This window comes from Nannobrachium achirus (assembly GCF_963921795.1).
Source record: "Nannobrachium achirus genome assembly, chromosome: 15".
Taxonomy (NCBI): domain Eukaryota; kingdom Metazoa; phylum Chordata; class Actinopteri; order Myctophiformes; family Myctophidae; genus Nannobrachium; species Nannobrachium achirus.
Genome location: NC_137822.1, coordinates 10,756,202 through 10,784,122, shown reverse-complemented (window position 1 = coordinate 10,784,122; position 27,921 = coordinate 10,756,202). Strand labels below are relative to the sequence as shown.

Genomic DNA, 27,921 nt, shown 5'->3' with positions numbered 1-27,921 from the left:
TTTATTATGCCGGCGCGTTATGCGCGGTCCCATATTCAAAACATGCTCTTTAAATCCGCATTACGCGGACCTCTCACGATGGTGTTATTCAACCAATGAACACATGCAGCATGTGTGGCGTCCTTGATCTATATACGGTGGGCTGCTTTCAACAAAGCAGATTTGATCGTCCGAAGATTAGCTCAGAACTCTGGTTCTCATTTCCACCAAAGCTGCTGGCTGTTTTTTGACCAGGAATGGAATCTGCTCCTCTGTTAGATCTTTTTATAACGGTGCATAGCCATATATCCTCGTTGTCGGGTGAAAACCTTGTATGTCCAAAACCGTTCGTTTTGCATTTATCATTTTAAAAATGATTCAAACTAGTGAAAACAGACGATCTATAAGCACACTGTGCGAGGCGTTGTGTGCTTGTAGATCTGCTGTTTTCACTAGTCTTGTGCGCCAGTCTTTTTATGATGAAGCAGGGCTTTAGTTTATGAAAAAACATGTACGTTTGAAACTTGGAGATACGAGGTTTCCGCCCAACAGTGACGATACAGTAAGTTAAACGTCTTGCTCTCTTACGTTTTATTCTCACATACTGCTTTTTCTGACAGCATGGATGTCTTAGCAACCACCGTGTAACTATGTACAACTGTATAAACTTTGAACACCCTAGAGGGATTCTTTTTTTTTTCTCCTTCTTTTCACCCACGAATACAGCACAGCTGTACTGTACCGTTAGGTACGAAGCCAAAGCTGTTACTGCGCATAATAATATAGTCACACAGGGGTGTCGCACCAAATTCTGGGCCCTGGGCACAAGGATTCACTGCGGGGCCCCCCATGAATGTTCTTCAAAGGGGGAGGGTGTTTAACCCATTTAGACTGGGAACACATTATTATTACGCGTTATTTTGTGCTTTAACTATTGAAAAATAGCAGATATACAAGCGCAGTGGTGCGCTGCGAGCTTGTAGATTTGCTATTTCTGAAAAATCTTGAAAATTCATGCAAGTCTTTGAATATCTTTGACCCAATTCTATAAATGTTTTTTTTTTTGAAAAACCTATGTTTCTATGTCAGTGGTGCCCAAAATGATATGTATTTGGCCACGGACCAACCCATCTCAAAACATTTAGTTCCAGGGACCCCCCATGAAGCAAAATCTGAGTTACAAATGTTTGCTTGAAAAAATACATATATTCAAAGATTTGCACAAGCTTTCATGACTTTTCAAAAATAGCAGATCTACAACCTCGCAGCGCTGCACTCGGTGCCTTGTATATCTGCTATTTTTCAATATCTAAAGTATAAAATAATTCCACGCCCCTCCACCTCCTTGGGCCCTAGTAACTCAGTCCCACTTCCCCCATCCCCCCCCCCCTTGTGACGCCCCTGTACATAATACACTCACATATGTAGTAGTACTCTCTGCCGGGGCGGAACTCGAAGCCCAGGGAGAACGGCGTGAAGAGCTGGAACTTCTCGGAGAACTTGAGCGGCCCGTTGGGCGACAGGGGCCTGTTGCACTCCCAGCGCTTGAAGCCCTTGGCCGTGTGGTCGCAGGAGCTGTAGCCGTCGTAGTTCACCATGTAGAGGACGTAGCGCTCGGCCCGCTCGTCCGGCACCGGGTCCAAGTAGTGCGGACAGTAGACGTCCAGGTAGTCGTTGATGCACACGTCGATGTGGTAGTCGCCCCGGTAGAATCTGTGTGGACAAACAAAGGGGAGAGAAAACAAGAGGCTTGCTTAGTTGATGAGGAATCCTTGTCAAAGCGTATTTGGACTCGCGTGCGCGCAATCTGCATAAGCGTGCGGTCAAATAAAATCGACTTTGATACGGAGGACACCAGCGCAGCAGGCAAAGTGACCCGTGTGGCTCCCATCATATGCAGCGAATAAGTCAATGGACGAATTGGTTTTTTCGTGGGCAGTCAGCAAAACGCCGGACGGTTAATCTAATACGGGCCGGCGGATCAATATGAATGTGACACGCCTGATGGCGGAACAATTTTCAGAATGTTATCTTCTTTCATTTAATTGGAATTATACCACGGTTGATACGGGGACATCTCTTTCTTAACATGTTTACCCTCTAATAGTTGCCCGCCTCACATCCGCTCAGATCAAAACACATCGTTGCTGCCGGGCGGAAATCAGGAACGTCAGACTAAAACTGTTACTTTTCACCCAATGGGGGGAGGGGGAGGAGCCTGGCAGTTTCAACCAGGCATCCCTAATTTGGTCATCAGATATTTTTGCTATGAGTAGTCGTCAGGAACGTGCTGAGACTCTTAGAGAGGCAGGGGCTGACATTTCTAAAAGGGCCTTTTGGTGGAAATATCGAAAATAGCCGACCTCCAAGCTCACAACGCGTCGCAGCTTGATACCACACTAAAACTAAGCATAAAAAGGCAATACTGGAGATGTGGTGTAATGGATGGATGGATTTCTACACAGTGAGGGCAATTATTTCAACATAAGATGCTTCATTGAAGTTCAGGAGAGTTTGGACATGGCAATTCTCTTGAATGCTGCCTTCAAGTATGGCATAGAAAATAGTAAAAACTGCATTCATGGTCTGGAGAGGGCACTTTTTACAGACGGGTAAAAGGGCTAGGGCTCAAGCCCCCTTTGGATGTCTATGTGTGCATGTGTCTGGTAGTCGTCCCGTCCGACTACATTCACAATTGTGAGATGCTCGAACACAATCAGCCGCCCGCCGTCGTACACCGAGCAACATTCGCTCAAGGCCCCCTCATTGATGACAGCGGGGACACCGACCCCCCCCTCCCCCGCTTCTCTAAAACCTGACATCATACACTCTCATAAGTCAGACGCGCTGACAAAAGGATCATTCTTTAAAGGTGTTGCACCAGGGCCTCCGTTGTCTTCGGGGCGAACACACAAAAAGTTAACAGATGTGCCTTTGACTGACAGGACACATTGAAGACAGACACGGCCACAAATCAATGAAAGATACATCCCGGTGTAGCGCGCTCTCCTCTGGTTCTGCTTACAGGGTCTCATCATGTCACTCTCAATCATCTTCGCTCCTCTCGTGAGACCACCACCACCACCCCCACGCCCCAATCCCACCCTCCTCGCGAAATCTCTTGCGCCACACACACCACGTCAGGAGGAGTCTAGGACCCATAAGCCATATATCAATGTTTCGCGCCGGGGCGGCAGTGACTTATGCCGGTGCTGAAATTAACCCATTCAGAACGGGTACACATTTTGTGTATCATTATTTTATGCTTTAAACTATTGAAAAATAGCAGACATACAAGCTCACAGCGCGGCACCGAGTGCCGCGCTGCGAGCTTGTAGATCTGCTATTTTTGAAAAATCCTGAAAATTTCAATTTCGACCCGATTCTATAAGTGTCTTTTGAATCTTTCTAAGATTTTTTGAAAAACCCTATGTTTCTACGTCAGCAATCTGGCCAGCCATCGTCAAAGAAAAGGTCCTTTTCACTTAAATGGAGCTCAGTTAGTCTGTTCTTGAGAGACTACTATGTCAGTGGTTCTCAAACCCTTTCATGTGAAGGACCCCCAAAATGATATTTATTTGGCCACGGACCCCCATTCAACATATTTAGTTCCAGGGACCACCCAGAAGCAAAATGTGAGTTACAAACGTTCGCTTTGAAAATACATATATTCAAAGATTTGCACACATTTTCACGACTTTTTCAAAAAATAGCAGATCTACAAGCTCGCAGCGCGGCACTCGGTGCCGCGCTGTGAGCTTGTATATCTGCTATTTTTCACTGGTTAAAGCGTTCAATAATTCTAGGCCTAAATGGGTTAAAGTCCCCAAGCGCCACGGGGCTAATCCCCTGGTTAGCATGTGCCGTTAGCAGCTTTTGAGCGGAATCCCTCCAAAAGAATGAGATTTTCATTAGTGCAATATGACAAGCTGATGTAGTAGGAGCCCCTTGTGGAATCTCTAAGGTCTGGGAAAATGAGGCTCATTCTCAGGCCTGTCTGTGTTTTTTTTGTTTTTTTTTCTTGTCCCTGGTGTTTACTGTAAACTGAGCGGTCAGGAGATGATGGGAGGCGAAGACGAAGAAAAAAAACAACAAGGCGAAGATATGCCAGGTATTCATTCCTGGGGAGAGTGATTGGAAACACATAATCCCATAGGCTCCATATAAGGTTGCGTTTCGTCGCTTTGCGTGGAAACCTCGTATGTCCAAAAACCATTACTAGTCAGGAAATGTAAAAAGAAATGACTGTTCCGACAGGTCCAACGTGGTTATTATTTGGTCACAAGCTCTCGTTAACGCATTTCATTGGTTCAATATTCATAAAACCCACAGTCACACATAAGTTATGTGTGACTGTGGGTTTTATGAATACCCTAACTTTTGATAGTGGTTATGTGACATAACCACTTTCAAAAGTAGAGGAGACAAGCTTTTTTGTGTGTGTGACGTGTCACTTATGAGCGTTGAATGTTTCGTGGTCACTTTATGTATATATTCTTCTTCTTTTTTTTGCAATAGCTTTCGACACTTTGTTTTATTTATCTTTTTTTGTGCTTGCTCTTTGGACTGTATACTACAGTACTCTTTTCTTTTTCTTACTTCTCCGTAACTTGTAACCTTAACTGCTGTGCTGCCTCCGGGCAATAGGTATCTATCTATCTATCTATCTAAGCTTGTACGTCGGGCTATTTCTGCTACTTTTCGAAACAGCCGATATACTTTTAAGTTTGGAGATACAAGGTTTCTTGCCCGGCGGCGAAAACGATATAAGGTTGCACTCGTGAAGCTTTTAGCGGAGACAGATTGGGGCTGGGTGCGAGACGGGAGCGGGTATATATGCGGCGCGTCCCCGCAGCCTCTTAATGGCCCCGCGGCTCTACGGTATCGCTGACATGCTGCGGATATCTTCAATACCCCGCCTCTTGTTCATTGACACAGCGAGAGAGAGAGAGGGGGGGGGGGGGGTCGACATGCTGCGGACCGTGTCTGAGCATGCAGGGCTCCCATGATCCCACATGGGTGACCTCACTGGAGCGCCCTGTATGTGTGTGTGTGTGTGTGTGTGTGTGTGTGTGTGTGTGTGTGTGTGTGTGCATATTTCTATACTTGTAAGTGGCAAATGTCCCCACAAGTATATAGTATCATTTGAGAACTAGACACCCTGAGGACAATTTTCCTATAGTCCTCACACTAAAACGGATGTTTTATGGTTAAAGTACGATTTTTTTTAGAGGTAGGTTTACGGTTCGAATTTGTCATTTTTAGAGGTTCAGGAGGTTGGAGTTATAGGGTGATTTACGGGCGATGATTTACTATTAGGTGCATGTCAGTGTCATGCTTGCAGATCCGCTATTTTCGGCTTTGGGATTAGGGCAAAAAAATAGATATGGGTTCAGCGGTTAATATGTCATTCATCAAAATCCCCCTTATTAAAACGTTAATGTCCTCAGAACAGTATAGTAATGTGTCTAACGTGTCTGTGTATGTGTCTGTGTATGTGTATAGTATGTCTATGTGCGAACGCGTGGGAGGAATCTCTCATCCCAGGTGATCTGAACTGGGACCTCAACACTGGCCCTGGATCAGACGTTGTGCCTACAGCCTGAGGCTGGTTAGCAGAACCTGGTTAGCAGAACCTAGCTGATCCCAGACCAGCACTGAGGAGGGGAGAGGAGAGGAGAGGAGAGGAGAGGAGAGGAGAGGAGAGGAGAGGAGAGGAGAGGAGAGGAGAGGAGAGGAGAGGAGAGGAGAGGAGAGGAGGAACAGAGGCAGTGGTGGCACAGCTGTTGTCGCTGACACGTACAAGTCAAAAGGCTTTAGGAGGCGTGAGCAGCATAACGGCCGGTGTGTGTGCGTGTGTGCGTGTGTGTGTGTGTGTGCGTGTGTGTGCGTGTGCATGTGTGTACGTGCGTGCTTGCTTTGTGGCCTGCTGGGGGTATCAGGTTGTCGTTATAGGGATTGCAAATGTGCTGTAGGATTAGAGGTGGTCCTACTGGGTGTGCTGGGGCCACGGAGGAGTGAGAAGTAAGTGTGTGTGTGTGTGTGTGTGTGTGCGTGCGTGCGTGCGTGCGTGTGTGGCCGGCGGCACATTGAAAACCTCAATGTTAATTTAACTCTGACGGCGTACAAATGGAACCAAAATGGACCCCTTCCGGGGTTCCATTTTGGTTCCATTGGTACGCTCTCAGAGTGGATATCACAGTGTGTTTGTGTGTATGTGTTTAAAATGTGTGTACGCCCTCAGAAGTGGATACGTTACGACGTGCATGTGTTCAGAAAGTGTGTGGGTGGGTGTCCCGCCGTCGTCGTCAGCCAAAATTCGCATCTTATCCCCCCCCCCCCCCCCTCCCTCTCTCTAATTATAGCGTGGTGGTCAAACATGAAACCCAAGGCCTTGTTTTCCTTCTTCCTCTTTTCTCAGGCTCTCTCTCTCTCTCTCTCTCTCGGCGGAGCAGCTTTTTAGCTCCGGGGCAGAAGGGAGGGAGGGGGGCCGGGACCCAGCATGGCCTCCGCCGCTCCGTCAGAGCCTCCGTTTCTCTGAGCCAATCAACAGATAGCATATAGCTGACAGTCGGGGGTGGGTGGGGGGTAGAAAAGCAAGCGGGCTTCACAATATCGTTTCCTCCTCCGCCAACGCCAGCAGCAGTCAGAGCCAGGGGTGTCGGCATCGCACCGAATTCTGGGCCCTGGGGTACCTATACTAACTATACTATTGAAAAATAGCAGATATACAAGCTCACAGTGCGGCACCGAGTGCCGCGCTGCGAGCTTGTAGATCTGCTATTTTTGAAAAATCGTGAATATTTGTGCAAGTCTTTTGTTTCAAATTTGTTTCAAATCCTTCTAAGGTTTTTTTTTTGAAAAACCTTATGTTTCTATGTCAGTGGTGCTCAAACCTTTTCATATGAAGGACCCCCAAAATGATATGTATTTGGCCACGGACCCCCATCTCAAAATATTTAGTTCCAGGGACCACCCAGAAGCAAAATTTGAGTTATGAATGTTTGCTTAAAAAATACATACGGTACTGTATATTCAAAGATTTGCACACACGTTTTCACAACTTTTCAAAAATAGCAGCTCTACAAGCTCACAGCGCGGCACTCGATGCCGCGCTGTGAGCTTGTATATCTGCTATTTTTCCAATAGCTAAAGTATAAAATGATTCCAGGCCCCTCCACCTCCTTGGGCCCTAGTAACTCAGTCCCACTCCCCCCCCCCCCCCCCTTGCGTTGTGACGCCCCTGGTCAGAGCCGTGGGGCTGCTAGCCCTCTTTTGCTTTGTGTCCGGTGGCTCTCTGGCATTTTCCCTCGCTAAGCCCTTAACACTGTGTTTAAACTTGTGCTCCTATCTGCATGTCAGCCTTCGGCCGTCAATCAGCGCCACCCATTTGTAGTGACAAAAAGTATATAAGGGGAGGGGAGGGTCGTTTTCTTAACCACTTACCCTCCCTGTATAGTCTATACCAGTGTATCAAACTTTCACTTTTCAAGGTCTCCCCCTTAACTCTGACAGTATACAAATGGAACCAAATGGACCCGTTTTGTGTGCTGTTAAGAGTTACAGACTTGTATGGGTCAATTTAGACCCCCATAAAGGAACCCACAGAGTCCCTGGAATCCAATTTGAGAACCACTGGTCTGTACTGGCCTACGAAGCCAAAACGTGCAGTAACTACGAACTAAATAAATCACTGATAAATGGGTTTAAAGGCATTTCAACAGGTCAGCCAAATGAGATAACGGCATCTTGAGGCAATTCTTTGTCCTTTGGGATACACAAATAAGTCGGCGTGACAAAAATGGAGTTACTGCACTTTGGCTTATTACTTGTGTTTTTGCCGTTTTCAGCTCTGCATTCAACTTTATATCTTCGCTGAAAATGGTCATACAAAGCTGACAACCGCGTTCGCAACCGTAACAATCTGATTTTCTGTCAGTTTTTTTCCCAGAATACAGATGCCGGGGGGGTTTAAGCGGTTAACCGCATAACAACCTCACATACTTTTGTCGCACAAGTAGTGAAAATACCCGACGTCGAATTGTTAAGTAGTGACATTATCAAACGGTCCATTTCAAACATGATCCGTCTACATTTCCCAAAAGGAAAAGGCATGCATTTGTGAATCCAGTCTGACCACAGAGCATGGGGATGAAAATGAAATGACCAAAGGGGTTGGACATCTAAAGTATAAGGCATGGATTTCAACACCCCCCCCCCAGCAAATGGAGCCCTGCCCTGGGACTAACCCTCGAGATTAGCAGGGATTAAACGGAGGAGGAGTTTGTAATGAACGCTAGCTCTGATGGGAGTTATGGAGCGGTGGGGGAGGTGGGGGGAGAGGGGGGGACGCGGGAGGGGAGAGGTTGTAAAAGTGATGATGGGCGTGAATTACTGCCAGATGTTGAGAAAACGCAGTAAACAGGTAGTGTGTGGTAATCCTGGGCCCGAAGCGCTCGATACAAGAACCAGAAATCTAATCAAACTTTTGTTTATATGTTGCACGTTTTCATGTAGCGAGTAGCTGCTCCAAAAGGTTATAGGACCCAAAATAGCTAAAAAGCTGCTTCTCCATCCCCTAGGGGGTCCTCAGAGTTACTACAGGGGGGCCGCCAAATCTTTGTGTGATAGAAACTTTTTTCTCCCTTTTTATATGCACTCACTTGAACCCTTAACGTCCATATTCTGAGAACTTTAGCCAAAAATAGCAGATTGTGAGCTTGTAGATTGGCTATTTTCATCAAAGAGCTTTGGTGTAGAGGGGGAAAAGAGCAGACTAAGTACAGATTGAAAGGTCAAGTTTATTAATTAAGTATTGACGGTTCAAGTGGTTGAATATCAGAAAACACAAATTGATATGAATCCAAAATACACTGATGATTGTGCTGTCAAACTACGAAACTATATGTAATCTATGAAAAGGTTGTGGGGGTCCCCTGCTTCATCTCTCTCTCAACTAAGGGGTCCTCGGCCTGAAAACGTTGAAGACCCCTGCTCTAGTCTTTGGAACAGTTAAGAGACCACTGGTGTCAGAGGATCTGAGGGTTCCGCGGGGCGATGAGAGATGATGAAATACATATTGGGAGGTGTGAAATGGGACTGGAGTATCATGTCACGCACTGGGTTTTTTTCTGGGGAGATCTAACATACAGGTAGACTGAGGAGCTACGTGCACACGCACACGCACACACACACACACACACACACACAGTGCCAAATACCAGAATAAATCTTTGGTATTTGAGATTTCTCCATTTCACCGCAGATACGATCTTTCAATCATTTTCCCCCCTCCGAAAATGTGCTTTGTACTTTTTTTAAAGCTATTCAGAGAGTCATTAAAGCTTTCAGCACGCTCATCAAGGCCATGAGAACAGTTGTGTTTCATTTAATCAGAGTGCAGCACACAATGTGGCGGCATTGAATCTCGTTGAAGGTGCAATTATTCAACGGTCGGTGGGAGGCAAAAGAAGAGAAAGAAAAGACTCTGGCGCAACTTTTATCACGAGACAGTGTTGCTCTAACTCTTAGATAGCCATAAAATGAAGTACTGAAGTAAAAGTATCAAAATACCACAATGAAGAAATACTTTGTTCGGAGTGAAAGTTTGGCTTTCAAAATGTACTTGAATGTATTTAAAAGTGCCAAAAGTAAAAGCAGACTGTCAGATTTTACATGTTTTAAAAATGTATAGAAATCTTTTGAAAACAACGGATCTCCAAGCTCACAAGATGCGACTCATATTTGTGAGCTTGTCGATCATATTTTCAAATAGTCAAAGAATAGGGTTTAAGTGGTAAATGTACGTTTTGGAATATCAAAAACCCTTCAAAGAAAACGTTTTCTAAGGACTGTAGTGGAGTTCAAGTACAATATTTGCCTCTAAGTATAAAGTATTGAAAATTGTAAATACTCCAGTAAAGTAAAGAAATATAAATAAAATAACTCAAAATTGTACTCAACTACTTGAGTACATCTACTTAAATACTTTGTTTGCACCACTGTTCAGGAGGTCACCCTGTCAGTGACGTCGGTGCCATAATGACCGAGAGTAACGGCTACAAATTGGTAACGACAACCATCAAATCCTAATTCTATTTGTCTGTGGGGATTAATGATGCTTGATTGGCTAAATTACTCACAGCCAGTTAGAGGAGGCTTATCAATGAATTCAGGGACTGGAACTCGGAAAACAAAAAAGTACACAGCTTTTTTTATAATCCCCCCTTTTCAATTCTCTCTCTCCTCTTGTTTCCCTTCCTTAACCCCTCCATCTGTTCTGCTTCTCCCTCTCTCTCGCCTACAGGCAGAGGCGTCAATTGGGTATGGCAAGCCATGGCAGCTGCCATACCTTGGCTAACAGGGGAAAAATTAAAATGTACTTTTCATCGTGCTTGTTGCTAAGGTATGGCAACATGACTGGTGTCTTGCACGCACGCGAGGGCACGCGTGCAAGACACCAGTCATGTTGCCATACCTTAGCTTTTGCTGAACTGACGCCACTGCCTACAGGTACTCTGGGAATTAGGCAGGAAAGAAAGAAGGAGAGCCATAGGGTAAGAGAAAGAGAGAGAAAAAGAAAGAAAGACAGAGAGAGAGTGGGGTAAGAAATAAAGAGAGAGAGAGTGGGAGAAGAAAGAGAAAGAGAGAGAGTGCTGTCCTCACTGTTGTTTTCTCAAACTCATGATTACAGTCAGGTCAAACCCGGGGCAGCTTCCCAGGGTTGCACAACAAAGAGGAGAACAGAGAAGACACTTTCACTGCAGACGAACCACATGAAGCGTCCCACCGCCTCTAACACAACAACACTGACAACTGTGCAGGGGAGCACGAGGAGGGTGGACAGTGTACAGCACTGTTTCCCAAAGTGGATTCCAGGGACTCTGTGGGTTCCTTTAAGGGGGTCTAAATGGACCCATACGATTCTGTAACTCTGACAGTGTACAAATGGGTCCATTTGGTTCCATTTGTAAACTGTCAGAGTTAAGGGGAGACCGTGACATTTTAAAGTTTGAGAAACACTGGTGTACAGCACTGTTTCCCTAGCCTGGTATAACCAGCCTAGATACTAATGCAGCTAGCTAACTAACTGCAGTTAGTTGTTTTAACATGGCTGGGATGTCTAGCTCAGCTAGGCTACTGTTTCCCCAGCACTGGGTCGGAAAACCCATTTGTGGGTCGCGGTTTCCTACATTTAGTTTGCATAATTATTATTCAAAATATTTTCAAAAAACATTCCCAAACTACTTTTTTTCATGAATTAAAAACTTAATTTCAAGTATTTCTTTAAGTAATTTCATGAAGAAATCAAAGAAAGTTCCATAAATTAGAAAACAAACAATTAAGAAGCTGTTGTGAGCTTGTAGATATGCTGTTTTCACTAGTTTGGGTCCTAGACTCCCAGGCAAACATCTAATTTCTTTTTGGGGTCTTGAGCTGAAAGGTAGGGGAACCACTGGTCTAACAACAACACTACACTAACAACTACAGGGGAACGCGAAAAAAAGAAGGCTGGACATTGTACAGTGTACTCTTCAAAAAAAGGAAAGAAAAGTGGTTTAAACGGGGACAGTTACAGTATGTTTTTTTCCCACCTCTCTCTCTGAGTTACAAGTGGAAACATTAACACATTAACACGTTTTACTGGGCACATTCCTCCGTGCCTCTTCGTTCCTTTTATTTTATTTTCAAAGGCCATTACCGCGTAGCCACTGTATAAAATGCAGCCATTTACCGTTCCACGGATGATTTAACGAGTACTTTAATCCGCCTAACATATTTCTTAAGCAATAATACACTTGAGGTTGTTTTATATGGTGATTATAATCAACACTACGTGAGTTGATGTATTTATGAAAACAGTTTTTGACACATTTTTGACAGATCTTTTCTTAAGGGGGACCTTGGCACAACATCTTTTCCGATGGGGGAACATGGCCAAATTTTTGGGGGTCCTTGAGCAGTGCTTCTCAAACTTTTTCATGTCAAGGACCCCCAAACTTAAAACGTATTAGCCTGCGGAGTCGCGGACCCCCATTTGAAAAGATATGCCAGGGACACCAATAAGAGAAGATATTTAAGGCTCTAGCAGGGATTCTCAACCATTTTAATTTCAAGGACCCCCAGTTTGACATACATTAGGGATTAGGCTAAGGACCCCCATTTAATGGTATTTCTATCTCTGAGACCCCAATTTATATTGTATGTTCATTTGTCAATGTTCATTTAACTCAGAGAGTGTGGGCAGTGGTTTTCAAAGTGGAGACTGTGGCACCCAGTGGGGCCACCAGGGGGCGCAGGGGTTTCCAATTGGAAATAGATAAATACAAATCATTAAATAATATGTGTATGTATATAAAATAATATATATATTGAATTGAAACTAGTCAGTTTCAATTCAAATTGTCATTTATTGTTGTAAAAAAACAACAAAAAAGTTGCAAAAGTAGAAGATCTACAAGCCAAAGAACACATCTCAAACCAAGTCTAGATCAGGCTATTTGCTCCATCCTCCCATTTTCTTCTGTTTTGTTAAAAACTATTTCACAATCGGGGTGGGCCTCCCCCCCACACAGCCAGGGGCCACAGCTATAATTTGGGGGTCCGTGGCCGTGGGCATGGAGGCATTTGGGGAAACCCCCCTGATCTGATCTGATGAGGGGGGAGGGCTTTGCAGGGGGGCAGAGGGTCATTTGGCAGTGGTCATTATTTTGTCCCGGGGCATCGATGTCAGCAGATGGGGTTTGTGTGTGTGTGTGTGTGTGTGTGTGTGTGTGTGTGTGTGTGTGTGTGTGTGTGTGTGGCTGCCCACAGGGACGGGATGGTCTCTGTCCCCCCCCCCCCCCATCTCCCCTCCTCCACCTGTCCCATCATTCACTGCTCTGCCTCTGGGAAGCTGTCCCACATCCCGCCACGCTAAAGCCATCATTACCTTGTTGGCTAATTATATACACACACATCTGCTCATCTGGAGTAGTACACACACACACACGCACACACACACACACACGTTCTCACTCTCACACACAGACACGCGCACGCACGCACGCACGCACGCACGCACGCACCCCCCACACAGACACTTGTGCTGCTGTACGCACACAGACGCTTGGGCACACACGTGCGAACGCACGCGCAGATGCACATACACCCACACAGACACTTGTGCTGGTGTAGGCACACGCGCACGCTCGTACATGCGCGTGCGCACGCACACACAACGTTAAACACATAATGTATCTGCCAAGTGTTCAGACAGACTGGGCGTTGACAGCAGGAGGAGATGGGAAAAAGAAGGGGCCGTAAAATATAGACAATTCTCTGTGTTCTTTTCTTCTCTTCTCTTTCTCTCTCTCTCTCTGTTTGGGGGGAACAAAGAGCGGGGAGGTGAGTAATGGGCTTCAGATTGAAAGCACACTGCTGTTTAGTTGGACCAGACCTCAAACACTATGAACACAGAGAGACAGAGAGAGAGAGAGAGAGAGAGAGAGAGAGAGAGAGAGAGAGACACAGAGAGAGAGAGAGAGAGAGAGAGAGAAAGAGAGAGAGTGGGTGAGACACCATAAGATGGACAGATAGACAGATGGACAAATAGACTCCCGAGCAAATAAACCATTCATTCATTGTATACAGTATATATCGTTACTGCCAGGCAGACAGGCAGGCTTGTACGGTATATCCAGATTTTAACTTAAAGGAGTAGTTCACCCCCAAAAATGACTTTTCTTCTATTGATTACTCACACCATGGAGACTTGAGTTCAATAATATTTTCTCTTTTTGTTGCATTCCTAAGACTAAAATTTGATTGCAAGAAATGTACCCCCATTGATTCCGGATGGGGACCCAAATCCATCCGGGGTCCTCATCCGGAATCAATGGGGGTAAATTTACTATAATCCCAGGAATGCAATAAAAAAAAAATAAGAAAAGTAATTTTGGGGGTGAACTACTCCTTTAAATGCCCTCTTTCGTCAAACTAAAGTGTCACACACAGGTAGAAAAAAACTGCCGATCTACAAGATCAATTGTTGCCATTGTTTAAATGTTTGAATTTTAATCCTGGACCATAAGAGTAACAGTTTGGAAATGTGGACATAATGAGATTTCCATAACGATATATGCTACTATGGCAGTGATTCTCAAAGTGGATTCCGGGGACTCTGTGGGTTCCATTAGGAGGGGTCTGAATCGACCCATACAAGTCTGTAACTCTGACAGTGTTCAAATGGAACCAAATGAAACCGTTAGGGTTCATTTGGTTCCATTTGTACACTGTCAGAGTTAAGGGGAGACCTTGACGTTTGAAAGTTTGAGAAACACTGCACAATGGAACTAGACGCAGCCCCCACTGCCCCGCTGAAAAGCTTGTAGATCTGCCATTTCCGCCCGCTTCGACACGACAACACCGTTGCCGCGCGAAGACGACGTGGTTAATTATTAAAATATATTATTGTTTTAAATGGGTCGGTGCAGACAGACTGTTGGGAGGCATCTGAAAGGAGAGAGAGAGAGAGAGAGAGAGAGAGAGAGAGAGAGCTTGACACACTGGGTCAGCCCAGACACACACAGACAGCAGGGTATCCTCATTCGGCGTGCGTTAAACCGCGGGGTGGCTGACAAGCACAGACCATAAACCCCCCCCTAAAACCCCCCCCACCAGCCCAGCACAGAGCAGCTTATGATAATGCAGCTACAGGGGAAAACACCGGGTGTTAATTTAACTCTGACCTATTAAAACAAGTCGGTTCTTACACGTATATAGAGTTAACACTCTTTCAGTTCGCTGGGTGACATGTTGCGACAGAAGAGTCAGGGGCGTGACAAGGGTTGGGGGGGGAAGTGGGACTGAGTTACTCGGGCCCAAGATGGAGGGGGCCTGGAATTATGTTATACTTTAGCTATTGAAAAATAGCAGATATATGATCTGTTATTTTTGAAAAGTCGTGAAAATGTGTGCAAATCTTTGAATATGTGTATTTTTTAGGCGAACATTTGTAACTCAAATTTTGCTTCTGGGGGGTCCCTGGAACTCAATATTTTGACATGGGGGTCCGTGGCCAAATACATATCATTTTGGGGGTCCTTCACGTGAAAATGTTTGAGCACCACTGATATAGAAACATAGGTTTTTCAAAAAACCTTAGAAACATTCAAAGACTTTTCAAGATCTTTCAAAAATAGCAGATCTACAAGCTCGCAGTGCGGCACTCGGTGCCGCGCTGTGAGCTTGTAGATCTGCTATTTTTCAATAGTTAAAGCACAAAATGTGAGTGAATCCTTGTTCCCAGGGCCCAGCATTTGGTGCGACACCCCTGAGAAGAGTTGTTGCTTCTCGTGCGAGGTGGTCCTCAAGACCCCCTCATACCTCGGGTTGGGGAGTCCATTTGCACACTCTCAGGGTTAAATGAACACTGAGGACTTTACTTGTGTACATACCTGCTCACACACAAGCATGCGCACACACACACAACATAACTCCTGGGGGGCCCAACTTGTTGCCGTCAAAATAACCCCACTAAAAATGTCCCTCTCGACACCTGCACCTTGCCCGGGAACAAGTGTACCAGACTGCCAAATCCATCTGTAGTCGCCTGTACAGACTGATCAATTGATATGTTCAAGCTGTATATGCTGACTAGTGATGACTGTATTATAATATTAAGAAGCTTCTCCATCTATCTATCTATGAAGATTATATTGTATTATTACATGCATACAATAATGTCATGAATGTTGTACCAATGTGGGTGAGTTCTAGGTCCTGTTGTAAATAGCAGGCAGGTGCTCCTTCATGGTGGTTTTGAAAGAGGATAGGGAGTGGGATTTTTTTTATGGTTTCTGTACATATGTGGCATTTTGCAACTTTGGTGAATTTTGCCATTATTGAATATTAATGTGAAGTGCTTTGAGTTGGCACCGGCATGAAAAGGAACAAAATATACAAATAAATTGTATTTAACCACAAACCAGGCTGAAACATTTTGCAATAATTCATGGGTTGCATTTGTAGTCCTAAACGGCCACGCTGAGGACCAACACAGGTGTTTCAATGTGTCTGATTGGCACAGAACTAATGTTCTACGCCAATCCAGAACACCTGTGTTGGTCCTCAACATGGCCGGCGTAGGACCACAAATGCAACCCACGAATTCGTAGTTAATTGTTTTTCAAGGCAATATGTCGGCCATCCAAAAAAAAATGCCGACAGTGGACTCTGCGAGGGTGAATCGATGCAGAGAGGTTCAATGGTGATTGAATTCTCCTGGCTGTCAAGCGTGAGACAGGCCACTCTGGAGAGGCCAGCCTGATATTGACACCTAGCGACCTGGGCTCAGTGCGCCGGGGTCAGGGGTTAGTGACAGTCCATTATTCAGCCTGGGCCGGGGTGTTTGGTCAGTGTCTGCGCCAGGTGATACCACTGACCCCTGGGGTCGTCCATTCCAGTTCAGTAGCTCTGAAGAGGGAGGGAGGGAGGTTGGGATGGGACGATGTGAAGATTTTATATCACGATTATTGTGACCAAAGAAATCGCGGTTTACGATATTATCGCGATAATCATAATATCCCCAGCATCCATTATCCTGGGGCGGAACATTTGACCAAAAAATTGCAGATCCTGTGAGCTTGTAGATCGGCTATTTTTTTGGCAAAGAGATTTAGTAGAGAGTGAAAAAAAGACTGTATCAAGTACGTATATTATAAGTACGTTTTACCAATAGAGGGTTTAAATGGCACCGGATATGCAGCTCTGCAAATAAAAGGTGAATTGATCCCAGTGCGTGATGACGGAGGACGATTTCACGACAAATTAAATCTCCACGATACGATTATCGTGAGTGTTTTTTTATCACGATAAACGATAATAAGTTAACGCTTATCGTCCCATCCCTAGGTGGGAGAGAGGAAGAGGAGCTCAGACAAGATGGTCAGTGTGAATACTGACTGGTCTGTCGTCCTCCACCACCTTGCTTGTTCTTGTTTTACCCACTACTCACTCTAGACACACCTGCCTCTGCACCCCCCCCCCCCCCCCCCCCTCTGGTCATTCATTTCTATGGCCAGTGGGGGTATGTATTATGGCTGTTTCTGGTCAGACTGAACTAAATACATGCATTTCCTTCTGGGAAACATAGACGGTCCCATATGTTTGATATTTCTGTTTGCCAATATCCCAATTAAACAATTTAATTAAAAAAAAAAAAGTATCATGCTGGCCACATTAACCCTGCCGTCACAATTTGTGGAAAAGAATTTATGTCATCTTTCAAAACCTTTCTGAAACCTATTTATTTTGAAAAATAATAAAAAATTCTAAACTAACCCTAGTAATGTTTATTTGCTATCCCGTGTCTTATCTCTTACAAAATGTAACCCTGCCTAACAGTACATGCATGGACACACAGAAGAACCCATACCTACCCATACCACACAGCAGTGGTTCTCACAGTGGATTCCAGGGACTCTCTAGGATCCTTTGTAGGGGTCTAAATTGACCCACACAAGTCTGTAACTTTGACAAGTGTACAAATGGAACCAAATGGACCGAACGGGTCCATTTGGTTCCATTCGTACACTGTCAAAGTTAAGGGGAGACCTTCAAATTCCAAAGTTCGAGAACCACTGCCACACAGCATCCTTCGAGTAGAGAGACGTCGTGACTCGTGGAGGATAAAGGGTCCAAAAAGTAACCTATAGTGTGTTTTGACTAACGTGACCCTAGCTCTCCTCCTGGGCAAAGGCCCGGGGGGTGGGGGGGCTGAGACTGTCACCTCTCACCTCCCTCCCCAGGGGTGACTTGAACCCCCTGCGCTGCCCCTATCACTTTACTGCACCCCGGGGACCCCTGGGCCCAGCACACTCTGAACCCAATACCGAGAGGGTGGGGGGGTGGGGGGCGGTGAGTGAAGAGCCTTGCAAAGTCTGGAGTCAATCACTCGCCTCTATGACAAGGCTGAACACCCCGCACATATATACATACTAGCACACACACAGATGTTTTCATTGCTATACTTAGGACGGATTTGAAAGTACTTGAATATAGGTAAAATGATAGCCAAACGTTTAGCAGATCGCCTGCGATGCCTTGGTTTTGAGCTCTTACATTGTCTATTTTCCGGTGCGTGACGCTGTCGCGCAACTACGTATAATTGAATCAGCCAACACAACCACAACCCCTACACCTCACCTCTAACGGTCTAATGCTAAAAGACTACTTTGTTTTCTTCATATTTTAGATTGTAATTAGAGAAAAGAAAAGATGTTAGTGTTAAAAAAAAAATCATTGACTGCTTTCTATCGTTTTAGCCATTTTGATTTCAGAGATTGAAAGTCAGAGTGCCAGAGACATTTGGCAATCACTAGTACACACACACACGCACACACACACACCGACTACGTACGCACACGCAAACATTAAACATGTGTACACGCATATACATCCACATGCAGCCAGCCACCCACACCCTCCCCGCCGCCCCGAAACACCACACAGACCACCTCTTCTCCACCAGTGAGGTCTCGCACACATCAAAGTGTGCTGGAATTGACGCGGTCGCCTAATAGGCGCTCTGCGGGGAGATGGTAAAATTCTAGTAAGTCATGCTTGGGATATTTGTTGTGTTCGAGGTTTTGGGGGAGAGGAGAGAGAGAGAGAGAGAGAGAGAGAGAGAGAGAGAGAGAGAGAGAGAGAGAGAGGGAGGTGGAAAGAGAAAGAGGGAGAGAGGGAACAGAAAGGGGGGAATTGAAAAAGAGCAATAGCGGGAAAGACATTTTGAAACAAATAGTTAAAAAAAACAGATGTGGGGGGAAAAAAAGAGGGCGAGAAAGAGATGAAAGGGGGAAAAGATAGAACATCCAGGGCTTAGATGTCCCATAAGTGCTGTAGATGAACTGGTGTCTGTGTGTCGGCATGACCGTATCAATCTGAGCGGTGTGTGTGTGTGTGTGTGTGTGTGTGTGTGTGTGTGTGTGTGAGTGTGTGTGAGCTGGGGATGGGACAATATGAAAATGTAATATCGCGATTATTGTGACAAAAGAAATCTCGTTTTACGATATTATCGCGATAATCAAAATCCATTATCCTTGTTTGGAACATTTGCCAAAAATAGCAGATCTACAAGCTCACAACGCGTCGCAACGCGACGTGTAGATCGCTATTGTTTTGGCAAAGACATTTGATAGGGTGAAAAAAAAGACTATATCAAGTACGTATATTATAAGTACCTTTTACCAATTATAGAGGGTTTAAGTGGTACCAGATATGCAGCTCGGCAAATAAAAGGTGAATTGATCCCAGTGCATGACGGAGGACGATATCACGATAAATTAAATCCCCACGATACGATTATCGTGAGTGTTTTTTATCACGACAAACGATAATATAATCACGTATCGTCCCATCCCTGGTGCGCACGCATGCACGCACTTACGCGTGGGTGTTCGTGCGCGCGCGGGCGCGTGCGTCTGCTTCTGATTGCAAACGGCTGTGACTGAGGGATTTGGGGGAAGAGAGAGAGAGAGAGAGAGAGAGAGAGGGAGGGGGGGGGGGGGGGGGGTTGGGAGGGGGGCGCCACTGAGAGCAGAAGAGACAATTCCGTCCCCCCTTCCACCAAACAGCAGCAGAGCAAACAGCACATGTAACATCATGTTAGGTTGCTAAACATAGAGTGCCCTCCGAGTGCCCCGCATGCCAGTGCCAAGCTCTAACCACCTGGTCCACTCAATCTCACCCCTCCGGGGCCCCCTCTCCTCGCCCCTGACACCCCTATATCCACCCCGACCCCACACCCCCACCCCTTTGACATGGAATGTCTGTCAAAGCCCTTTCCATCAGCTCTGTGTGCACGCCGGTGCACCGACAACCATCGTCTCAGGTCGGCAAATACACCAGTGGTGTGGAAGAAGGAGAACTCGGATTAGTTGAAATTAGCAATACCGTGGTACAGAAAATACTCCGCTTCAAAGTCCTGTAATCAAAGTTTTCAGTGGTGCAAACCACTCCAATAACTGACCATGCGTGTATGTCTGTCTGTTTGTCTGGCGCTGTTGATCAGCCTTGTGTAAGTATGGTATATAGGCTAAGGCACTGTTTCCCAAACAGTGGGTCAGGAGATTTTTTTGGGGGGCTTTTTATGCCTTTATTTGATAGGATAGTAGATCGACAGGAAATGGGGAGAGAGACAGAGGGGATGACATGTGGCAAAGGTCGTCCAGATCGGGAATCGAACCAGCGACGCCAGCAGGCATCATAGCCTAGTATGTGGTATGCGCCTGGACCACTAGGCCACCGGGCACCCCCTACATTTCAATATATATATATTTCAAAAGAGTAATTTTTTTTTAAAACATTTTAAAAACAAAAAACTAACAAATCTAAGAAATTCCATATGAAAATTATAATAATTTGTAAGCTTGTAGATCGGCTATTTTTACTAGCTTCCCAGGCTAGAATCCCGGGCAAACTAATCTCTCTTTTGGGTTTCGACCTGAAAAGTTTCGAACCACTGGGCTAAGGCTTTCTTTTGAGAATAGCCGATCTACGAGGTCACAACGCGTTACCACCTTAAGAGCGTCTCTGACGCCGCCTTAAGCGGTAATGAGCTCATATGGATGCTCTCCACCGGCAACGCTTCATATTCACACCTTTCGTGACATTCCCAGTAACACTGCCACATGTAAGGCAGGCATATTTCTCATTCACACCTTCAGTGTCAGAAGTGCATAATGTGTGCAGGCCTAATGGGAGCTCTTTGAATGGGCGCACTTCAATGAATTGTATCAACAACTTGGCCACTTAAACCACTTAAACCCCTATATACGCACGTAGTTAGTTGACCGGGGCCATTTTGAAAATTGCCGATCTACCAGCTCACATGACATTATTATAAGCCTTCCCGGGCTTGGCATGCCCAAAATTGGGCATGTCAAGCCAAAAGTGAAGTCAAAAGTTTACCAAGTCAAGCTGAGAGTCATGAAAATTGCAACTCATGATGAGTCATGACACACACACACACACACACGCACGGCAGGAGTTTAGAAACGGAGTGCAAGAACAAAGAAACGCTCACTTCTGCCTTCCATTAATACGTCACTGAAATGCCTTTGAGCGAGGAACGTAAATGCGTATTTCTACTACTGAGGGTGACCCCGGGTAGAGAACGAAGTCTGGCCCTCCCTCAGCTGTGTGTGAAAGTGTTTAGCAGGGTCGGTATGTGGCGCATTTTGCCGAAAAATAATTACTATGGTTTGGCAAACCTTGCATGACAAATGGAGGTTAAATTAATCTCCCACAGACAACAAAATCGTCCACTCACTCAACCACCCACCCACTGACACACACACACACACACACACACACACACACACACACACACACACACACCCCCACCGACACTCACTCACAGGGGTGTCACAAGGGGGGGAAAAGTGGGACTGAGTTATTAGGGCCCAAAGTGGAGGAGGGGCCTTAATTGTTTTATACTTTAGCTATTGAAAAACAGCAGATATACAAGCTTGTAGATCGTCTATTTTGGAAAAGTCGTGAAAATGTGAGCAAATCTTTGAATATATGTATTTTTTAAGCAAATATTTGTAACTCAAAATATGCTTCTGGGGGGTCCCTGGAACTACATATTTTGAGATGGGGGTCCATGGCCAAATAAATATAAATTTGGGGGTCCTTCACATGAAAAGGTTTGAGCACCACTGACATAGAAACATAGGTTTTTCAAAAAAAAACCTTCAAAGACTCAAAGTTCAAAAAAACCTTCAAAGACTCAAAGACACAAATTCTCATGATTTTTCAATAGTCAAAGCATATATAACACAGTGAATCCTTGTACCCAGGGCCCAAAATTTGGTGCGACACCCCTGCTCACACACACACACACAAGCACGCAAAAGACCGGAGGAGCAGAAGAGTCAAATCTGGTCCAGTATCAAGTGCCAAGGCCTACCAGACCAAAGCAGCCAAACACACAGCATGGATGGACCTTTTTAGCCAAGCTACCAGCTGCTCACATTGTGATGTAGCAGCTGATTAGAGCCAGATGAAGTCAAGTGGCTGCAGTCACCAGTGGTGGGAAAAGTACTCGTGTATTTTTCTTAAGTGAAAGTATCAATACTACAATATAGAAATACTCTGTTACAAAGTAAAAGTCCGGAATTCAAAATGTACTTGGGTAACAGTATGAAAGTGTTACATAATATACTTAAAAATACCAAAAGTAAAAATACAAAATGTTTGAAAATAGAAGATCTACAAGCTCACAACGCGTTGACTTGTGAGCTTGTAGATCATCTATTTTCAACTGCACCACTGCCAGTCACTTGTGCAAATACACATGAATATGGATTGTTCGAGGCAGATGCAGACTCTGATATGTCGGAGAACAGCTAGGCCGATATCAACCGATTCTTCCCTCGATCTCTGAAAGATTCTGATAATTAATTAAGTGTATGCCAGTACTAGGGAGCCATGTTCCCTAGTTTTTTACATTTCAAACACTTTTACACACTCTTATGGACTATTTATAGTGCTATAATTTCCCCTTTTTATGCAGTGTAAATGTCAAGAGATAAATTATATTTGTATAAAAAAAAAACTCTTATATACTGTAGATAGAAAAAGAAAACGTCACAAGTGCAAATAACAATGTGATACAAAATGTGATATATTTGGCCAGATTGATATACAGACCGATATACAGTATCAGACTATCGCTATAACACACTTAAAATATTTGAACCTGTAATGATTTTCAACCCATAGAGCAGCCTCAAATGTGGCCACCCCACTTGCAAAACTATTTTTCCAGTATACATTTCTTTTGCTGCACTTGACACTAATCCAACTGCTATTGTTTGCCTTGCTGCGCTCGCTCGTCTCAACTGATGCCAGGTCAGCCTATAATAAGTCCCTGCAGCGGGCCCTTACAACACCTCCGCTGCCGCGGCGGAGAGCCTCGCCCCAGCCTGCCTCTTACTGAATCCGGGCCAGTCGTGTGAAATAGCGTAGATATAGGAACCACATGTCACCCAGGCCGCACGTCCGTTTGTGGAAGGATTTACTGTGTCTGTGTGATGATGGAGTGGGCTATAAAGGAGGAGACAGAGCCTCTGTTGATGGATGGCCTCACAGCAGGCCAGTTTCCATCCCCTCTCTCTCGCTCTCTCTCTCTGAAAGAAATTAAATATATAAAACCACGCAGACAGCTCTTTGTCTTGAGACGCTGCCAAGCGGATAGAGACATGAGACAGATCTGTATCTCTTCCTCTGACAATTTCACTGTCGGGGAGTGGTGGGATGAGAGAGAGAGCGAACAAAAAAAAGTGTCCTCGGTGTTAACCTAACTCCGAGAGTACACAAACAGAACCAAATGGACCCCGTAAGGGGGTTCCCGTTTTCCGGCGTTTGTTTGGTTTTTCCTTGGGTCTGATGATCGTTCGCAAGCTACAAACAAGTTTGTGTGCACGCCGGCCATAGTATTAAATTGAAGCTTCACTGGTAGAGAGAGGAGGCCTCGTTGACTTTGGACTGTAGTTCCATAATTCACTGGTTCTCAAAGTGGATTCCAGGGACTCTGTGGGTTCATTTTTGGGGGTCTAAATGGACCCATACAAGTCTGTAACTCTAACAGTATACAAATGGAACCAAATACACTGTCAGAGTTAAGGGGAGACCTTGAAATTTGAAAGTTTGAGAAACACTGCCATAATGCTTTTCATCCATTTTGTGTGTCTGTCTGTCTGTCTGTGTCTGTGTGTTGTGTCAGTGCAGTGTTGCTGAGCAAGTGTACACGGTAATGTATACGCGCACGTGTGCGTGAGTGTGTGTGTGTGTGTGTTAAATCGGGCATCATTGGCTGGCATGCAGGTGCCTCTGCCTGGCTGTCATTGTCAGAGTGTTTTAGCGGAGCAGACTGCACTGATTAGCCTCGTCCAGTGAACCGCAGTGCCACCTCGTTTAGCACACACACCACTTCATGTAATTGTTATTGGAGTGGCAATGCTACCCTGCTGTTAACACTGCAGCGCGCCAAGCGTCTGTCTGTCTGTCCATCTGTCTGTCTCTCAATGCAATGACACCAACATGTCCTTTGGTACAGTAGGTAAAGGTATAGAGGGAGGAAAGAGAGAGCGCGGGAGAGAGAGAATTATTACGGTCAGAGTTTAGGCTAGCTTTGTGTCCACCAAAGTGTTTCTTCGCTCGCATAGATTAGAAACCCTTCCTAGCGCCCGCGTTGAAAACATTTAAACTATCTGCAACTCGCAAGCTGATAATAACGTAAAACACATGAACGCGCAGTGCAGAGTAGGCGCCTCGTTGTGCTGCTGGTGGTGGTTCCACTATAGTGTAAATACACAACGCTCCGCTCCCATTGTAAACAATTAAAAACATACTCGGGAAGAAAGGTCTGAACAGGGTTAAAAAAGAGAGAGAAATGCATAGAGAAAGGGAGGATAAGATAGCTTAAGGGGAAAGGGAGAGTAGTATTAGTATAGTATAGTACATCGTCGTTGTCGGGTGAAAACCTTGTATGTCCAAAACCGTTTTCAAAAACGAACAGTGACGATATAGTAGTGCAATGTAGACTAGTGTAGCAAATTTTTAGTGTAGTGTAGTAAAGTAATGCAGGAGTTTAATGTCTGTGTGTGAGGTTTACAAAAAAGCAAGGCAGGAACAAAACAAGAAGGGATAAAAAAATAAAACAGTTGAAAAGAGGAGTGAAAAGGGTGAAGAGGTGAAAGAAAGAGAGAGTGAGAGAAAGAGACAAAAAAAGAGTGTAAACAGAATTGGAATGATATAAACAGTTACAGAATGAATGTCAGTCTGGACAACCTTTTTTTTTACTCCTTCATTTCACTGTGGGCCAAAACCAGTTGGGCTTGGGGCCCAATGGGCTGGATAAATATACCCCCTCTAGTGAATGACAGGCATTCTAGCGCTCTCATCTACCCCCTGGGGACACGCCAGAACATCTTAACCCTTCCACACATCTCTCCAGTCATTTTACACCTCCGCACTGGAAAATCCGCAGTATTCATTTGAACCCATTTTAGGACTGGAAAGCATTATATCACTTTAACCGTTATTTGATGCTTTAGCTATTGAAAAAAATAGCAGATATACAAGCTCACGGCGCGGCACCGAGGGCTGCGCTGCGAGCTTGTAGATCTGCTATTTATTTTTTTCTAAAACCATGAACATTTGTGCAGGTCTTTAAATATTTTTGGCCCCCGATTCTATAAGTGTCGTCTAAATCCTTCTAAGGTTTTTTGAAAAAACGCAAGTTTCTATATCAGTGATTCTTAAACTTTTTCATGTCAAGGACTCCACTCGGGATGGGACGATATGAAAATTTTGACAAAAGAAATCGCGATTTACGATATTATCACGATAAAATCCATTATCCTGGGGCGGAAAATTTGCCAAAAAAATAGCAGATCTACAAGCTCACAACGCGTCACAACGTGACGCGTTGTGAGCTTGTAGATCAGCATTTTTTTTATGTATCAGGGGACCCCCCACAAAAGGGACCAAAATGGTTTGGTCACATTTGCAACACTCTCCCGAGTTGCAAATGGATGAATTAACACTGAGGATTTTGCTGTGCATCACCCTCTCTCTCTCTCCTTGCCATTAAGGTTGTAATCCTCCCAATCCAAAGCCCATGCTTCCTGCAGTGTGTGTGTGGGGGGGGAGGAGGGGGCCATACCTGGCATTTTGACCCCTTCTCCTCTTGCTGGTTTTACAGCCCCAGCCGAGCCAGCCCCCCCACCCCCGTCTCTCGCCTCGTTCTCTCTCTCTCGTTCGCCCCATCCTTTCACTGGCACCCATTACTGACCTCACCCTCCCTCCCGTCCTAAAAGCCCCGTAAATACCATGTGACCGCCATTATCGCTCCGGTTCTGATGGACGGGGGGTGTGGTGGTGGTGGTGGGGGGGTCATAATGTGTGCCATCATCATGTGCGCCATCATTTCCATCCATAACCATTAAGAGAGGGGTGTTGTAAAAATATACGGGCCCACAGTCACATGGTGTCATGGCATTAATGGACTGGCTACCGGCGAACACTGGGGTGATTGTATCATTGCTTTTCCAATACCACTTTGAGTTACTTTGCCTTTTAATGTTCTGTATGTTGACCCGAGCTCAGTGGCCTCTTGTTACCTCAGAGACAGGGAGGTTGAGGGTTCAATACCCGGCCGAGTCACACCAATGATCGTATATGATCGTATAGTCATACCAATGACGATAAAATAAAAAGGTCCCTATATAGCGGCTTCCCTGCTTGGCACTCAGCATCGAGGGGTGGATTGGGGGTAAGCCACTGTGACATACTGTACTGGCGTCATGTCCAGAGGGTGTACAGTACAGTACAGTACTTGCACATCAAGCTGCCTCACGCTACAGAAACAGGAGATAGACTCCTGAGCTATAACGGGCCCGGGAAGCGTCGGTTCCCAGGGCTGCTTAGTGCTCTTACCGTGGTGGAAAAAGTACTCACATTCTTTGCTTAGGTAAAAGTATCAATACTGCAATGTAGAAAAACCCTTTTACAAGTTGAAGTCCTATATTCAAAATTGACTTGAGAAAAAGTACAAAAGTACAGTTATCAAAATGTACTGAATGTACCAAAAGTAGAAAGTACTCACAAAATCTCAAATGTATAAAAATATTTTGAAAATAGCTGATCTACAAGCTCTACGGTGCGACGCATTGTGAGCTTGTAGATCGGCTATTTTCAAATGGCTAAGAGCGTGTGTGTTTAATGTATATGTTTTGTAATAATAAGCAAAATATGCAAAGTAACTAGTAACTAAAATGCTCAAATAAATGTAGTGGAGTAGAAGTAAAAGTATTGAGAATTGGAAATACTCCGGTAAAGTAAAAGTAGGTAAAAACTGTACGTAAGTAAATGTACTTAGTCACTTTACAAGACTGCTTACTTATGCTGTCTGTCCTTCATTGTTGCGGTTTAGACAGATAGTGTGCAGTCAGTGGGTTCTCAAATATTGAACACATTCGTGGCCTTAACACGGCTATACTATAGTAAGGGCACGAACAGTGTTTCACCTAGAGAAAACGTTTCAGTACGAATCCAGACGCTATTCAGAGACAGAAGGCTGCTGCCCAGTGTTATGACTGCTAATGGAAGGTTATCCCTACAACAAATATATAGTTTAGTGACCCCTTAAAAGATAAACATGAACCCTGGCATATCCCTTTCCTGGGTATATATCATAATAGACAAACATTTGCAAGGGGGGAGAAAACAAAATAGCACATCTACAAGGTCATAGTACATTCCAAAAGGTGTTGCGAACTTCTTGAAGAGTGGTTTTCATGGAAGAGATTTGGTATAGAGCAAGGGTCTTCAACAGGGGGTCCGGGACCCCTAGGAGGTCCTCAGAGTTACTACAGGGGGTCCTCCAAATTTGTGTGATTTTTTTAACCACTTGAACCCTATAACATCCAAATTCTGAGAACTTTAGCCAAAAATAGCCGATCTACAAGCTTGTAGATCGGCTATTTTTGGCAAAGAGGTTTGGTGTAGAGGGGGAAAAAGAGCAGACTAAGTACAGAGTGAAAGGTCATATTTATTAAGTATTGACGATTCAAGTGGTTTCACATCCGAAAACACAAATTTACATGAATCCAAAATACACCGACGATTGTGCCGTCAAACGATTAAACCATATGGAAAGGAATCTATGAAAAGCTTCATCTCTCTCTCTCAACTAAGGGGTCCTTGGCCTGAAAACGTTGAAAGGCCCCTGGTATGGAGAAAGAGGTATAAAAGTAGGGGGTCTCGAACAGACCCCTGTGGGACGACGTTCGACAAATTACATAGGGTTTTAAAGTCGTTAAAAAACATGAGCCTCTCTTCCTGCGAGAGGGGACCCTGCCGCGGTACGGCTGTTCCTCTGCGCGCTGA

The 27,921-nt window shown here is 44.9% G+C and overlaps 1 protein-coding gene across 1 annotated transcript in view; it reads right to left on the bottom strand.

Annotated features, from left to right (window-relative positions):
* The window catches only part of LOC308299433 (ephrin-A5b-like), a gene marked incomplete at both ends in the record, with an annotated part of 116,638 nt that overhangs the window by 16,729 nt on the left and 71,988 nt on the right, over positions 1 to 27,921 (bottom strand). Inside the window, one exon of the mRNA XM_080743210.1 lies at positions 1,400 to 1,692. Coding sequence (XP_080599336.1) covers positions 1,400 to 1,692 — 293 coding nt within the window. The remainder of the gene's footprint in view (positions 1 to 1,399; positions 1,693 to 27,921) is intronic.